Source organism: Salvelinus alpinus, chromosome 6, assembly GCF_045679555.1.
Source record: "Salvelinus alpinus chromosome 6, SLU_Salpinus.1, whole genome shotgun sequence".
Lineage (NCBI taxonomy): Eukaryota > Metazoa > Chordata > Actinopteri > Salmoniformes > Salmonidae > Salvelinus > Salvelinus alpinus.
Window position 1 is genome coordinate 97,921,885 of NC_092091.1, and position 17,500 is coordinate 97,939,384.

Below are 17,500 nucleotides of genomic sequence, written 5' to 3' on the forward strand. Positions count from 1 at the left end.
GTGAATTGTAATACTGTTAGCTGTTAGCTGTTAGCTGTTAGCTGTTAGCCGTTACAGAGAGGTCAGGAGGGTGGGACAGGGCAGTGAATTGTAATACTGTTAGCTGTTAGCTGTTAGCTGTTAGCCGTTACAGAGAGGTCAGGAGGGTGGGACAGGGCAGTGAATTGTAATACTGTTAGCTGTTAGCTGTTAGCTGTTAGCCGTTACAGAGAGGTCAGGAGGGTGGGACAGGGCAGTGAATTGTAATACTGCTAGCTGTTAGCTGTTAGCTGTTAGCCGTTACAGAGAGGTCAGGTGGGTGGTACAGGGCAGTGAATTGTAATACTGTTAGCTGTTAGCTGTTAGCCGTTACAGAGAGGTCAGGAGGGTGGGACAGGGCAGTGAATTGTAATACTGTTAGCTGTTAGCTGTTAGCTGTTAGCCGTTACAGAGAGGTCAGGAGGGTGGGACAGGGCAGTGAATTGTAATACTGTTAGCTGTTAGCTGTTAGCTGTTAGCCGTTACAGAGAGGTCAGGAGGGTGGTACAGGGCAGTGAATTGTAATACTGCTAGCTGTTAGCTGTTAGCCATTACAGAGAGGTCAGGAGGGTGGGACAGGGCAGTGAATTGTAATACCTCTTAGCTGTTAGCTGTTAGCCGTTACAGAGAGGTCAGGAGGGTGGGACAGGGCAGTGAATTGTAAAACTGTTAGCTGTTAGCTGTTAGCCGTTACAGAGAGGTCATGAGGGTGGGACAGGGCAGTGAATTGTAATACTGCTAGCTGTTAGCTGTTAGCTGTTAGCCGTTACAGAGAGGTCAGGAGGGTGGGACAGGACAGTGAATTGTAATACTGCTAGCTGTTAGCTGTTAGCCGTTACAGAGAGGTCAGGAGGGTGGGACAGGGCAGTGAATTGTAATACTGCTAGCTGTTAGCTGTTAGCTGTTAGCCGTTACAGAGAGGTCAGGAGGGTGGGACAGGGTAGTGAATTGTAATACTGCTAGCTGTTAGCTGTTAGCCGTTACAGAGAGGTCAGGAGGGTGGGACAGGGCAGTGAATTGTAATACTGCTAGCTGTTAGCTGTTAGCCGTTACAGAGAGGTCAGGAGGGTGGGACAGGGCAGTGAATTGTAATACTGCTAGCTGTTAGCTGTTAGCTGTTAGCTGTTAGCCGTTACAGAGAGGTCAGGAGGGTGGGACAGGGCAGTGAATTGTAATACTGCTAGCTGTTAGCTGTTACAGAGAGGTCAGGAGGGTGGGACAGGGCAGTGAATTGTAACACTGCAAGCTGTTAGCTGTTACAGAGAGGTCAGGAGGGTGGGACAGGGCAGTGAATTGTAATACTGCTAGCTGTTAGCTGTTAGCTGTTAGCTGTTACAGAGAGGTCAGGAGGGTGGGACAGGGCAGTGAATTTTAATACTGCTAGCTGTTAGCTGTTAGCTGTTAGCTGTTAGCTGTTATCCGTTACAGAGTGGTCAGGATGGTGGGACAGGGCAGTGAATTGATAAAACTGTTAGCTGTAGCTGTTAGCTGTTACAGAGAGGTCAGGAGGGTGGGACAGGGCAGTGAATTGTAATGCTGCTAGCTGTTAGCTGTTAGCCGTTACAGAGAGGTCAGGAGGGTGGGACAGGGCAGTAAATTGTAATACTGCTAGCTGTTAGCTGTTAGCCGTTACAGAGAGGTCAGGAGGGTGGGACAGGGCTGTGAATTGTAATACTGCTAGCTGTTAGCTGTTAGCCGTTACAGAGAGGTCAGGAGGGTGGGACAGGGCAGTGAATTGTAATACTGTTAGCTGTTAGCCGTTACAGAGAGGTCAGGAGGGTGGGACAGGGCAGTGAATTGTAATACTGCTAGCTGTTAGCTGTTAGCCATTACAGAGAGGTCAGGAGGGTGGGACAGGGCAGTGAATTGTAATACTGCTAGCTGTTAGCTGTTAGCTGTTAGCCGTTACAGAGAGGTCAGGAGGGTGGGACAGGGCAGTGAATTGTAATACTGCTAGCTGTTAGCTGTTAGCTGTTAGCCGTTACAGAGAGGTCAGGAGGGTGGGACAGGGCAGTGAATTGTAATACTGCTAGCTGTTAGCTGTTAGCTGTTAGCCGTTACAGAGAGGTCAGGAGGGTCTTGGGACTGAAGCCATTTTACTGGAATTGGATTATCAGCCAGACAACACAGCTTTTTACTGACCAGACAGTTCTAGAACACAGCTTTTTACTGACCAGACAGTTCTAGAACACAGCTTTTTACTGACCAGACAGTTCTAGAACACAGCTTTTTACTGACCAGACAGTTCTAGAACACAGCTTTTTACTGACCAGACAGTTCTAGAACACAGCTTTTTAATGACCAGACAGTTCTAGAACACAGCTTTTTACTGACCAGACAGTTCTAGAACACAGCTTTTAACTGAACAGATAGTTCTAGAACACAGCTTTTTACTGACCAGACAGTTCTAGAACACAGCTTTTTTCTGACCAGACAGTTCTAGAACACATATTTTTTCTGAGCAGACAGTTCTAGAACACATCTTTCTACTGACCAGACAGTTCTAGAACACAGCTTTTAACTGACCAGACAGTTCTAGAACACAGCTTTTATCTGACCAGATGTCATGTTTTGTCTTTGATCATCATGTCTTGTCCCTGTGCTTCCCTCTGCTGGTCTTATTAGGTTCTTTCCCTCTTTCTATCCCTCTCTCTCCTCCTCCCTCTCTCCCTCTCCCGCTCTCTCTCTCTATCGTTCCGTTCCTGCTCCCAGCTGTTTCTCATTCTCCTAACGACCTCATTTACTCTTTCACACCTGTCCCCTATTTTGCCCTCTGATTAGAGTCCCTATTTCTCCCTCTGTTTTCCGCTTCTGTCCTTGTCGGATTCTTGTTTGATGTTTGCTGTTCTGTGTCCTTGTTCCGCCCTGTCGTGTTTTTGCCTTCTTCAGATGCTGCGTGTGAGCAGGTGTCTATGTCAGCTACGGCCTGTGCCTTCCTGAAGCGACCTGCAGTCTGTGGTCGCGTCTCCAGTCGTTCCTCTCTACTGACGAGAGGATTTCAGTTTCCTGTTTTGGATTTACCTTTGATAATATCCAGGGCAATCATTGTTTGTTTAAGACTGGAATAAAGACTCTGTTTCTATTACGTCGCTTTTGGGTCCTCATTCACCAGCATAACAGAAGAATCCGACCAAGAATGGACCCAGCGACTACGGATTCTCGTAACACTGCCGTCGAGATCCAGGGAGCAATGCTCGGCAGACACGAGCAGGAATTGTCTGCTGCTCGTCATGCCGTTGAGACCCTGGCCGCTCATGTCTCCGATCTCTCAGGACAGTTTCAGAGTCTTCGTCTCGTGCCACCAGCTACTTCCTGGTCTTCCGAGTCTCCGGAGCCTAGGGTTAATAACCCACCATGTTACTCTGGGCAGCCCACTGAGTGTCGCTCCTTTCTCACCCAGTGTGATATTGTGTTCTCTCTCCAGCCCAACACATACTCAGGAGAGAGAGCTCGGATCGCTTACGTCATATCACTCCTTACTGGTCGGGCTCGGGAGTGGGGCACAGCTATCTGGGAGGCAAGGGCTGAGTGTTCTAACGTCTATCAGAACTTTAAGGAGGAGATGATACGGGTTTTTGATCGTTCAGTTTTTGGGAAGGAGGCTTCCAGGGCCCTGGCTTCCCTATGTCAAGGTGATCGATCCATAACGGATTACTCTATAGAGTTTCGCACTCTTGCTGCATCCAGTGACTGGAACGAGCCGGCGTTGCTCGCTCGTTTTCTGGAGGGACTCCACGCTGAGGTTAAGGATGAGATTCTCTCCCGGGAGGTTCCTTCCAGCGTGGACTCTTTGATTGCACTCGCCATCCGCATAGAACGACGGGTAGATCTTCGTCACCGAGCTCGTGGAAGAGAGCTCGCGTTAACGGTGTTTCCCCTCTCCGCATCTCAACCATCTCCTCCCATCGGCTCAGAGACTGAGCCCATGCAGCTGGGAGGTATTCGCATCTCGACTAAGGAGAGGGAACGGAGAATCACCAACCGCCTTTGCCTCTATTGCGGTTCTGCTGGACATTTTGTCATGTCATGTCCAGTAAAAGGCCAGAGCTCATCAGTAAGCGGAGGGCTACTGGTGAGCGCTACTACTCAGGTCTCTCCATCAAGATCCTGTACTACCTTGTCGGTCCATCTACGCTGGACCGGTTCGGCTGCTTCCTGCAGTGCCTTGATAGACTCTGGGGCTGAGGGTTGTTTTATGGACGAAGCATGGGCTCGGAAACATGACATTCCTCTCAGACAGTTAGGGAAGCCCACGCCCATGTTCGCCTTAGATGGTAGTCCTCTCCCCAGTATCAGATGTGAGACACTACCTTTAACCCTCACAGTATCTGGTAACCACAGTGAGACCATTTCCTTTTTGATTTTTCGTTCACCTTTTACACCTGTTGTTTTGGGTCATCCCTGGCTAGTATGTCATAATCCTTCTATTAATTGGTCTAGTAATTCTATCCTATCCTGGAACGTTTCTTGTCATGTGAAGTGTTTAATGTCTGCTATCCCTCCTGTTTCTTCTGTCCCCTCTACTCAGGAGGAACCTGGTGATTTGACAGGAGTGCCGGAGGAATATCATGATCTACGCACGGTCTTCAGTCGGTCCAGAGCCAACTCTCTTCCTCCTCACCGGTCGTATGATTGTTGTATTGATCTCCTTCCGGGGACCACTCCCCCTCGGGGTAGACTATACTCTCTGTCGGCTCCCGAACGTAAGGCTCTCGAGGATTATCTGTCTGTTTCTCTCGACGCCGGTACCGTGGTGCCTTCTTCCTCTCCCGCCGGAGCGGGGTTTTTCTTTGTTAAGAAGAAGGACGGTACTCTGCGCCCCTGCGTGGATTATCGAGGGCTGAATGACATAACGGTTAAGAATCGTTATCCGCTTCCCCTTATGTCGTCAGCCTTCGAGATTCTGCAGGGAGCCAGGTTCTTTACTAAGTTGGACCTTCGTAACGCTTACCATCTCGTACGCATCAGAGAGGGGGACGAGTGGAAAACGGCGTTTAACACTCCGTTAGGGCATTTTGAATACCGGGTTCTGCCGTTCGGTCTCGCTAATGCTCCAGCTGTCTTTCAGGCATTAGTTAATGATGTACTGAGAGACATGCTGAACATCTTTGTTTTCGTTTACCTTGACGATATCCTGATTTTTTTCACCGTCACTCGAGATTCATGTTCAGCACGTTCGACGTGTACTCCAGCGCCTTTTAGAGAATTGTCTCTACGTGAAGGCTGAGAAGTGCGCCTTTCATGTCTCCTCTGTCACATTTCTCGGATCTGTTATTTCCGCTGAAGGCATTCAGATGGATCCCGCTAAGGTCCAGGCAGTCAGCGATTGGCCCGTTCCTAAGTCACGTGTCGAGTTACAGCGCTTTCTCGGTTTCGCTAATTTCTATCGGCGTTTCATTCGTAATTTCGGTCAAGTGGCTGCTCCTCTCACAGCTCTGACTTCTGTCAAGACTTGCTTTAAGTGGTCCGGTTCCGCCCAGGGAGCTTTTGATCTCCTCAAGAAGCGTTTTACATCCGCCCCTATCCTTGTTACTCCTGACGTCACTAAACAATTCATTGTCGAGGTTGACGCTTCAGAGGTGGGCGTGGGAGCCATTCTGTCCCAGCGCTTCCAGTCTGACGATAAGGTCCATCCTTGCGCTTACTTTTCTCATCGCCTGTCGCCATCGGAACGCAACTATGATGTGGGTAACCGCGAACTGCTCGCCATCCGCTTAGCCATAGGCGAATGGCGACAGTGGTTGGAGGGGGCGACCGTCCCTTTTGTCGTTTGGACTGACCATAAGAACCTTGAGTACATCCGTTCTGCCAAACGACTTAATGCACGTCAAGCTCGTTGGGCGTTGTTTTTCGCTCGTTTCGAGTTCGTGATTTCCTATCGCCCGGGAAATAAGAACACCAAGCCTGATGCCTTATCCCGTCTCTTTAGTTCTTCTGTGGCTTCTACCGACCCCGAGGGGATTCTCCCTGAAGGGCGTGTTGTCGGGTTGACTGTCTGGGGAATTGAGAGACAGGTAAAGCAAGCACTCACTCACACTGCGTCGCCGCGCGCTTGTCCTAGTAACCTTCTGTTCGTTCCTGTCTCTACTCGTCTGGCTGTTCTTCAGTGGGCTCATTCTGCCAAGTTAGCTGGCCACCCCGGCGTTCGGGGTACGCTTGCTTCTATTCGCCAGCGGTTTTGGTGGCCTACTCAGGAGCGGGACACGCGCCGTTTCGTGGCTGCTTGTTCGGACTGCGCGCAGACTAAGTCATGTAACTCTCCTCCTGCCGGTCGTCTCAGACCGCTTCCCATTCCTTCTCGACCATGGTCTCACATCGCCTTAGACTTTATTACCGGTCTGCCTTCGTCTGCGGGGAAGACTGTGATTCTTACGGTTATCGATAGGTTCTCTAAGGCGGCACATTTCATTCCCCTCGCTAAGCTTCCTTCCGCTAAGGAGACGGCACAAATCATCATTGAGAATGTGTTCAGAATTCATGGCCTCCCGTTAGACGCCGTTTCAGACAGAGGTCCGCAATTCACGTCACAGTTTTGGAGGGAGTTCTGTCGTTTGATTGGTGCTTCCGTCAGTCTCTCTTCCGGGTTTCATCCCCAGTCTAACGGTCAAGCAGAAAGGGCCAATCAGTCGATTGGTCGCATATTACGCAGCCTTTCGTTTCGAAACCCTGCGTCTTGGGCAGAACAGCTCCCCTGGGCTGAGTACGCTCACAACTCGCTTCCTTCGTCTGCTACCGGGCTATCTCCGTTTCAGAGTAGTCTTGGTTACCAGCCTCCTCTGTTCTCGTCCCAGCTCGCCGAGTCCAGCGTTCCCTCCGCTCAGGCTTTTGTCCAACGTTGTGAGCGCACCTGGAGGAGGGTCAGGTCTGCACTTTGCCGTTACAGGGCGCAGACTGTGAGAGCCGCCAATAAACGTAGGATTAAGAGTCCTAGGTATTGTCGCGGTCAGAGAGTGTGGCTTTCCACTCGTAACCTTCCCCTTACGACAGCTTCTCGCAAGTTGACTCCGCGGTTCATTGGTCCGTTCCGTGTCTCTCAGGTCGTCAATCCTGTCGCTGTGCGACTGCTTCTTCCGCGACATCTTCGTCGCGTCCACCCTGTGTTCCATGTCTCTTGTGTCAAGCCTTTTCTTCGCGCCCCCGTTCGTCTTCCCTCCCCCCCCCCCGTCCTTGTCGAGGGCGCACCTATTTACAAGGTACGGAGGATCATGGACATGCGTTCTCGGGGACGTGGTCACCAGTACTTAGTGGATTGGGAGGGTTACGGTCCTGAGGAGAGGAGTTGGGTTCCATCTCGGGACGTGCTGGACCGTTCGTTGATTGATGATTTCCTTCGTTGCCGCCAGGGTTCCTCCTCGAGTGCGCCAGGAGGCGCTCGGTGAGTGGGGGGGTACTGTCATGTTTTGTCTTTGATCATCATGTCTTGTCCCTGTGCTTCCCTCTGCTGGTCTTATTAGGTTCTTTCCCTCTTTCTATCCCTCTCTCTCCTCCTCCCTCTCTCCCTCTCCCGCTCTCTCTCTCTATCGTTCCGTTCCTGCTCCCAGCTGTTTCTCATTCTCCTAACGACCTCATTTACTCTTTCACACCTGTCCCCTATTTTGCCCTCTGATTAGAGTCCCTATTTCTCCCTCTGTTTTCCGCTTCTGTCCTTGTCGGATTCTTGTTTGATGTTTGCTGTTCTGTGTCCTTGTTCCGCCCTGTCGTGTTTTTGCCTTCTTCAGATGCTGCGTGTGAGCAGGTGTCTATGTCAGCTACGGCCTGTGCCTTCCTGAAGCGACCTGCAGTCTGTGGTCGCGTCTCCAGTCGTTCCTCTCTACTGACGAGAGGATTTCAGTTTCCTGTTTTGGATTTACCTTTGATAATATCCAGGAGAATCATTGTTTGTTTAAGACTGGAATAAAGACTCTGTTTCTATTACGTCGCTTTTGGGTCCTCATTCACCAGCATAACACCAGATAGTTCTAGAACACAGCTTTTTACTGACCAGACAGTTCTAGAACACAGCTTTTTACTGACCAGACAGTTCTAGAACACAGCTTTTTACTGACCAGACAGTTCTAGAACACAGCTTTTTACTGACCAGACAGTTCTAGAACACAGCTTTTTACTGACCAGACAGTTCTAGAACACAGCTTTTTACTGACCAGACAGTTCTAGAACACAGCTTTTTACTGACCAGACAGTTCTAGAACACATATTTTTACTGACCAGACAGTTCTAGAACACAGCTTTTTACTGACCAGACAGTTCTAGAACAGCTTTTTACTGACCAGACAGTTCTAGAACAGCTTTTTACTGACCAGACAGTTCTAAAACAGCTTTTTACTGACCAGACAGTTCTAGAACACAGCTTTTTACTGACCAGACAATTCTAGAACACAGCTTTTTACTGACCAGACAGTTCTAGAACATCTTTTTACTGACCAGACAGTTCTAGAACACAGCTTTTTACTGACCAGACAGTTCTAGAACACAGCTTTTTACTGACCAGACAGTTCTAGAACACAGCCCCTCACCCCCCAAATTCACTCCAAATCAACCCACTTTACCCCTTTACCTTTCACCTCATATGTAAAAAAGGGTCTGTCTTTCTCTCTCTGTGTGTGTGTGTGTGTGTCTTTGTGTGTCTTTGTGTGTGTGTGTGTGTGTGTGTGTGTGTGTGTGTGTGTGTGTGTGTGTGTGTGTGTGACTGTGTGACTGTGTGTGTGTGTGTGTGTACCTGCTGAGCAGAAGATCAGGTATTACTGCATCCGATCTAAATAGAGACATACTGTCAACATAAAATCCAGCACAGAGCCATGCAATCTCCATAGGGAAACACTGGCAGTGGAATGGCCGTACTGAAGAGCTCAGTGTCTTTCAACGTGGCACCGTCAGAGGATGCCACCTTTCCAACAAGTCATTTTATCAATTTTCTGCCCTGCTAAAGTCGCCCCGGTGAACTGTAATTGTGAAGTGGAAACGGCTAGGAGCTAACGACTGTTGTATGTGATTGGCTAATGACTATTGTATTGTGTGATTGGCTAACAAGTGTGCGTTATGTGATTGGCTGAGGAGGTTGCGTTGTGTAATTGGCTAACGAGACTTGTGCTAAGTGATTGGCTAATGAGGTTGTATTTTGTTCTCAGATCTCATCGTAAAAGTCATCCAACAGAACATGGGAGGGATAAAACTAGAGGACTATCGCAAGGTAGGCTGCTGTAATACTAACTCTGTTAGATATAATAATGTATAACTCACTAACACGCTGTAACTCTGTGTTTTCTGCTGTTGCAGCCAGAGAACGTTGTCCTGATGCTACAGGTAAAGTAGTTATCTCTCTCTAACAGACAGGTAGTTGTCTCTCTAACAGACAGGTAGTTATCTCTCTAACAGACAGGTAGTTATCTCTCTAACAGACAGGTAGTTATCTCTCTAACAGACAGGTAGTTATCTCTCTAACAGACAGGTAGTTATCTCTCTCTAACAGACAGGTAGTTATCTCTCTAACAGACAGGTAGTTATCTCTCTAACAGACAGGTAGTTATCTCTCTAACAGACAGGTAGTTATCTCTCTAACAGACAGGTAGTTATCTCTCTAACAAACAGGTAGTTATCTCTCTAACAGACAGGTAGTTATCTCTCTAACAGACAGGTAGTTATCTCTCTAACAGACAGGTAGTTATCTCTCTAACAGACAGGTAGTTATCTCTCTAACAGACAGGTAGTTATCTCTCTAACAGACAGGTAGTTATCTCTCTAACAGACAGGTAGTTGTCTCTCTAACAGACAGGTAGTTGTCTCTCTAACAGACAGGTAGTTATCTCTCTAACAGACAGGTAGTTATCTATCTGACAGACAGGTAGTTATCTCTCTAACAGACAGGTAGTTATCTATCTAACAGACAGGTAGTTATCTCTCTAACAGACAGGTAGTTATCTATCTGACAGACAGGTAGTTATCTCTCTAACAGACAGGTAGTTGTCTCTCTAACAGACAGGTAGTTATCTCTCTAACAGACAGGTAGTTGTCTCTCTAACAGACAGGTAGTTATCTATCTAACAGACAGGTAGTTATCTATCTAACAGACAGGTAGTTATCTCTCTAACAGACAGGTAGTTATCTCTCTCTAACAGACAGGTAGTTATCTCTCTAACAGACAGGTAGTTATCTATCTAACAGACAGGTAGTTATCTCTCTAACAGACAGGTAGTTGTCTCTCTAACAGACAGGTAGTTATCTCTCTAACAGACAGGTAGTTGTCTCTCTAACAGACAGGTAGTTATCTCTCTAACAGACAGGTAGTTGTCTCTCTAACGGACAGGTAGTTATCTCTCTAACAGACAGGTAGTTGTCTCTCTAACAGACAGGTAGTTATCTATCTAACAGACAGGTAGTTATCTCTCTAACAGACAGGTAGTTATCTCTCTAACAGACAGGTAGTTATCTCTCTAACAGACAGGTAGTTATCTATCTCTAACAGACAGGTAGTTATCTATCTAACAGACAGGTAGTTATCTCTCTAACAGACAGGTAGTTATCTCTCTAACAGACAGGTAGTTATCTCTCTAACAAACAGGTAGTTATCTCTCTAACAGACAGGTAGTTATCTCTCTAACATACAGGTAGTTATCTCTCTAACAGACAGGTAGTTGTCTCTCTAACAGACAGGTAGTTGTCTCTCTAACAGACAGGTAGTTATCTCTCTAACAGACAGGTAGTTATCTCTCTAACAGACAGGTAGTTATCTCTCTAACAGACAGGTAGTTATCTATCTAACAGACAGGTAGTTATCTCTCTCTAACAGACAGGTAGTTATCTCTCTAACAGACAGGTAGTTATCTATCTAACAGACAGGTAGTTATCTCTCTGACAGACAGGTAGTTATCTCTCTAACAGACAGGTAGTTATCTCTCTAACAGACAGGTAGTTGTCTCTCTAACAGACAGGTAGTTATCTATCTAACAGACAGGTAGTTATCTCTCTAACAGACAGGTAGTTATCTCTCTAACAGACAGGTAGTTATCTCTCTAACAGACAGGTAGTTATCTCTCTAACAGACAGGTAGTTATCTCTCTAACAGACAGGTAGTTATCTCTCTAACAGACAGGTAGTTATCTCTCTAACAGACAGGTAGTTATCTATCTAACAGACAGGTAGTTGTCTCTCTAACAGACAGGTAGTTATCTCTCTAACAGACAGGTAGTTATCTCTCTAACAGACAGGTAGTTATCTCTCTAACAAACAGGTAGTTATCTCTCTAACAGACAGGTAGTTATCTCTCTAACAGACAGGTAGTTATCTCTCTAACAGACAGGTAGTTATCTCTCTAACAGACAGGTAGTTATCTATCTAACAGACAGGTAGTTATCTCTCTAACAGACAGGTAGTTATCTATCTAACAGACAGGTAGTTATCTCTCTAACAGACAGGTAGTTATCTATCTAACAGACAGGTAGTTATCTCTCTAACAGACAGGTAGTTATCTCTCTAACGGACAGGTAGTTATCTCTCTAACAGACAGGTAGTTATCTCTCTAACAGACAGGTAGTTATCTCTCTAACAGACAGGTAGTTATCTATCTGACAGACAGGTAGTTATCTCTCTAACGGACAGGTAGTTATCTCTCTAACAGACAGGTAGTTATCTCTCTAACAGACAGGTAGTTATCTCTCTAACAGACAGGTAGTTGTCTCTCTAACAGACAGGTAGTTATCTCTCTAACAGACAGGTAGTTATCTCTCTAACAGACAGGTAGTTATCTCTCTAACAGACAGGTAGTTGTCTCTCTAACAGACAGGTAGTTATCTCTCTAACAGACAGGTAGTTATCTCTCTAACAGACAGGTAGTTATCTCTCTAACAAACAGGTAGTTATCTATCTAACAGACAGGTAGTTATCTCTCTAACGGACAGGTAGTTATCTCTCTCTAACAGACAGGTAGTTATCTCTCTAACAGACAGGTAGTTATCTCTCTAACAGACAGGTAGTTATCTATCTAACAGACAGGTAGTTATCTCTCTAACAGACAGGTAGTTATCTCTCTAACAGACAGGTAGTTATCTATCTAACAGACAGGTAGTTATCTCTCTAACGGACAGGTAGTTATCTCTCTAACAGACAGGTAGTTGTCTCTCTAACAGACAGGTAGTTATCTCTCTAACAGACAGGTAGTTGTCTCTCTAACAGACAGGTAGTTATCTATCTAACAGACAGGTAGTTATCTCTCTCTAACAGACAGGTAGTTATCTATCTAACAGACAGGTAGTTATCTCTCTCTAACAGACAGGTAGTTATCTCTCTAACAGACAGGTAGTTATCTATCTGACAGACAGGTAGTTATCTATCTAACAGACAGGTAGTTATCTCTCTAACAGACAGGTAGTTATCTCTCTAACAGACAGGTAGTTATCTCTCTCTAACAGACAGGTAGTTATCTATCTAACAGACAGGTAGTTATCTCTCTCTAACAGACAGGTAGTTATCTATCTAACAGACAGGTAGTTATCTCTCTAACAGACAGGTAGTTATCTCTCTAACAGACAGGTAGTTATCTCTCTCTAACAGACAGGTAGTTATCTATCTAACAGACAGGTAGTTATCTATCTGACAGACAGGTAGTTGTCTCTCTAACAGACAGGTAGTTATCTCTCTAACGGACAGGTAGTTGTCTATCTAACAGACAGGTAGTTGTCTCTCTAACAGACAGGTAGTTATCTATCTAACAGACAGGTAGTTATCTCTCTAACAGACAGGTAGTTATCTCTCTAACAGACAGGTAGTTATCTATCTAACAGACAGGTAGTTATCTCTCTCTAACAGACAGGTAGTTATCTATCTAACAGACAGGTAGTTATCTCTCTAACGGACAGGTAGTTATCTCTCTAACAGACAGGTAGTTATCTCTCTAACAGACAGGTAGTTATCTATCTGACAGACAGGTAGTTATCTCTCTAACGGACAGGTAGTTATCTCTCTAACAGACAGGTAGTTATCTCTCTAACAGACAGGTAGTTATCTATCTAACAGACAGGTAGTTATCTCTCTAACAGACAGGTAGTTGTCTCTCTAACAGACAGGTAGTTATCTATCTGACAGACAGGTAGTTATCTCTCTAACAGACAGGTAGTTATCTATCTAACAGACAGGTAGTTATCTCTCTAACAGACAGGTAGTTATCTCTCTAACAGACAGGTAGTTATCTCTCTAACAGACAGGTAGTTGTCTCTCTAACAGACAGGTAGTTATCTCTCTAACAGACAGGTAGTTATCTCTCTAACAGACAGGTAGTTATCTATCTGACAGACAGGTAGTTATCTCTCTAACGGACAGGTAGTTATCTCTCTAACAGACAGGTAGTTATCTCTCTAACAGACAGGTAGTTATCTCTCTAACAGACAGGTAGTTATCTATCTAACAGACAGGTAGTTATCTCTCTAACAGACAGGTAGTTATCTCTCTAACAGACAGGTAGTTATCTCTCTAACAGACAGGTAGTTGTCTCTCTAACAGACAGGTAGTTATCTCTCTAACATACAGGTAGTTATCTCTCTAACAGACAGGTAGTTATCTCTCTAACAGACAGGTAGTTATCTCTCTAACAGACAGGTAGTTGTCTCTCTAACAGACAGGTAGTTATCTCTCTAACAGACAGGTAGTTATCTCTCTAACGGACAGGTAGTTATCTATCTAACAGACAGGTAGTTATCTCTCTAACAGACAGGTAGTTATCTCTCTAACAGACAGGTAGTTATCTCTCTCTAACAGACAGGTAGTTATCTCTCTAACAGACAGGTAGTTATCTCTCTAACAGACAGGTAGTTGTCTCTCTAACAGACAGGTAGTTATCTATCTAACAGACAGGTAGTTATCTCTCTAACGGACAGGTAGTTATCTCTCTAACAGACAGGTAGTTATCTCTCTAACGAACAGGTAGTTATCTCTCTAACAGACAGGTAGTTATCTATCTAACAGACAGGTAGTTATCTCTCTAACAGACAGGTAGTTATCTATCTAACAGACAGGTAGTTATCTCTCTAACAAACAGGTAGTTATCTATCTAACAGACAGGTAGTTATCTCTCTAACAGACAGGTAGTTATCTCTCTAACAGACAGGTAGTTATCTATCTAACAGACAGGTAGTTATCTCTCTCTAACAGACAGGTAGTTATCTCTCTAACAGACAGGTAGTTATCTCTCTAACGGACAGGTAGTTATCTCTCTAACAGACAGGTAGTTATCTCTCTCTAACAGACAGGTAGTTATCTATCTAACAGACAGGTAGTTATCTCTCTCTAACAGACAGGTAGTTATCTCTCTAACAGACAGGTAGTTATCTATCTAACAGACAGGTAGTTATCTCTCTGACAGACAGGTAGTTATCTCTCTGACAGACAGGTAGTTATCTATCTAACAGACAGGTAGTTATCTCTCTAACAGACAGGTAGTTATCTATCTGACAGACAGGTAGTTATCTCTCTAACAGACAGGTAGTTGTCTCTCTAACAGACAGGTAGTTGTCTCTCTAACAGACAGGTAGTTATCTCTCTAACAGACAGGTAGTTGTCTCTCTAACAGACAGGTAGTTATCTATCTAACAGACAGGTAGTTATCTCTCTAACAGACAGGTAGTTATCTATCTAACAGACAGGTAGTTATCTCTCTAACAGACAGGTAGTTATCTCTCTAACAGACAGGTAGTTATCTCTCTAACAGACAGGTAGTTATCTCTCTAACAGACAGGTAGTTATCTATCTAACAGACAGGTAGTTATCTCTCTAACAGACAGGTAGTTATCTCTCTAACAGACAGGTAGTTATCTCTCTAACAGACAGGTAGTTATCTCTCTAACAGACAGGTAGTTATCTCTCTAACAGACAGGTAGTTATCTATCTAACAGACAGGTAGTTATCTCTCTAACAGACAGGTAGTTATCTATCTAACAGACAGGTAGTTATCTCTCTAACAGACAGGTAGTTATCTATCTAACAGACAGGTAGTTATCTCTCTAACAGACAGGTAGTTATCTCTCTAACAGACAGGTAGTTATCTCTCTAACAGACAGGTAGTTATCTCTCTAACAGACAGGTAGTTGTCTCTCTAACAGACAGGTAGTTATCTCTCTAACATACAGGTAGTTATCTCTCTAACAGACAGGTAGTTATCTCTCTAACAGACAGGTAGTTATCTCTCTAACAGACAGGTAGTTGTCTCTCTAACAGACAGGTAGTTATCTCTCTAACAGACAGGTAGTTATCTCTCTAACGGACAGGTAGTTATCTATCTAACAGACAGGTAGTTATCTCTCTAACAGACAGGTAGTTATCTCTCTAACAGACAGGTAGTTATCTCTCTCTAACAGACAGGTAGTTATCTCTCTAACAGACAGGTAGTTATCTCTCTAACAGACAGGTAGTTGTCTCTCTAACAGACAGGTAGTTATCTATCTAACAGACAGGTAGTTATCTCTCTAACGGACAGGTAGTTATCTCTCTAACAGACAGGTAGTTATCTATCTAACAGACAGGTAGTTATCTCTCTAACAGACAGGTAGTTATCTATCTAACAGACAGGTAGTTATCTCTCTAACAAACAGGTAGTTATCTATCTAACAGACAGGTAGTTATCTCTCTAACAGACAGGTAGTTATCTCTCTAACAGACAGGTAGTTATCTATCTAACAGACAGGTAGTTATCTCTCTCTAACAGACAGGTAGTTATCTCTCTAACAGACAGGTAGTTATCTCTCTAACGGACAGGTAGTTATCTCTCTAACAGACAGGTAGTTATCTCTCTCTAACAGACAGGTAGTTATCTATCTAACAGACAGGTAGTTATCTCTCTCTAACAGACAGGTAGTTATCTCTCTAACAGACAGGTAGTTATCTCTCTAACGGACAGGTAGTTATCTCTCTAACAGACAGGTAGTTATCTCTCTCTAACAGACAGGTAGTTATCTCTCTAACGGACAGGTAGTTATCTCTCTAACAGACAGGTAGTTATCTCTCTCTAACAGACAGGTAGTTATCTCTCTCTAACAGACAGGTAGTTATCTCTCTAACAGACAGGTAGTTATCTCTCTAACAGACAGGTAGTTATCTCTCTAACAGACAGGTAGTTATCTCTCTAACAGACAGGTAGTTATCTATCTAACAGACAGGTAGTTATCTCTCTAACAGACAGGTAGTTATCTCTCTCTAACAGACAGGTAGTTATCTCTCTAACGGACAGGTAGTTATCTATCTGACAGACAGGTAGTTATCTCTCTAACAGACAGGTAGTTATCTCTCTAACAGACAGGTAGTTATCTATCTAACAGACAGGTAGTTATCTCTCTAACAGACAGGTAGTTATCTCTCTAACAGACAGGTAGTTATCCATCTGACAGACAGGTAGTTATCTCTCTAACAGACAGGTAGTTATCTCTCTAACAGACAGGTAGTTATCTATCTAACAGACAGGTAGTTATCTATCTGACAGACAGGTAGTTATCTCTCTAACAGACAGGTAGTTGTCTCTCTAACAGACAGGTAGTTATCTCTCTAACAGACAGGTAGTTATCTCTCTAACAGACAGGTAGTTATCTATCTAACAGACAGGTAGTTATCTCTCTAACAGACAGGTAGTTGTCTCTCTAACAGACAGGTAGTTATCTCTCTAACAGACAGGTAGTTGTCTCTCTAACAGACAGGTAGTTATCTCTCTAACAGACAGGTAGTTATCTCTCTAACAGACAGGTAGTTATCTATCTAACAGACAGGTAGTTATCTCTCTAACAGACAGGTAGTTATCTCTCTAACAGACAGGTAGTTATCTCTCTAACAGACAGGTAGTTATCTATCTAACAGACAGGTAGTTGTCTCTCTAACAGACAGGTAGTTATCTCTCTAACAGACAGGTAGTTATCTCTCTAACAGACAGGTAGTTATCTCTCTCTAACAGACAGGTAGTTATCTCTCTAACAGACAGGTAGTTATCTATCTGACAGACAGGTAGTTATCTATCTAACAGACAGGTAGTTATCTCTCTAACAGACAGGTAGTTATCTATCTAACAGACAGGTAGTTATCTCTCTAACAGACAGGTAGTTATCTCTCTAACAGACAGGTAGTTATCTATCTGACAGACAGGTAGTTATCTCTCTCTAACAGACAGGTAGTTATCTCTCTAACAGACAGGTAGTTATCTCTCTAACAGACAGGTAGTTATCTCTCTAACAGACAGGTAGTTATCTCTCTAACAGACAGGTAGTTGTCTCTCTAACAGACAGGTAGTTATCTATCTAACAGACAGGTAGTTATCTCTCTAACAGACAGGTAGTTATCTATCTGACAGACAGGTAGTTGTCTCTCTAACAGACAGGTAGTTATCTCTCTAACAGACAGGTAGTTATCTCTCTAACAGACAGGTAGTTATCTATCTCTAACAGACAGGTAGTTATCTCTCTAACAGACAGGTAGTTATCTCTCTAACAGACAGGTAGTTATCCATCTGACAGACAGGTAG

At 44.5% G+C, this 17,500-nt stretch overlaps 1 protein-coding gene across 1 annotated transcript in view; it reads left to right on the forward strand.

The window, feature by feature from the left end:
* prom1b (prominin 1 b) overlaps positions 1–17,500 on the forward strand; it is an 81,827-nt gene that overhangs the window by 9,914 nt on the left and 54,413 nt on the right. The window contains exons 2-3 of the mRNA XM_071408517.1: positions 9,144–9,205; positions 9,292–9,318. Of these exons, the coding sequence (XP_071264618.1) occupies positions 9,144–9,205; positions 9,292–9,318 (89 nt within the window). The remainder of the gene's footprint in view (positions 1–9,143; positions 9,206–9,291; positions 9,319–17,500) is intronic.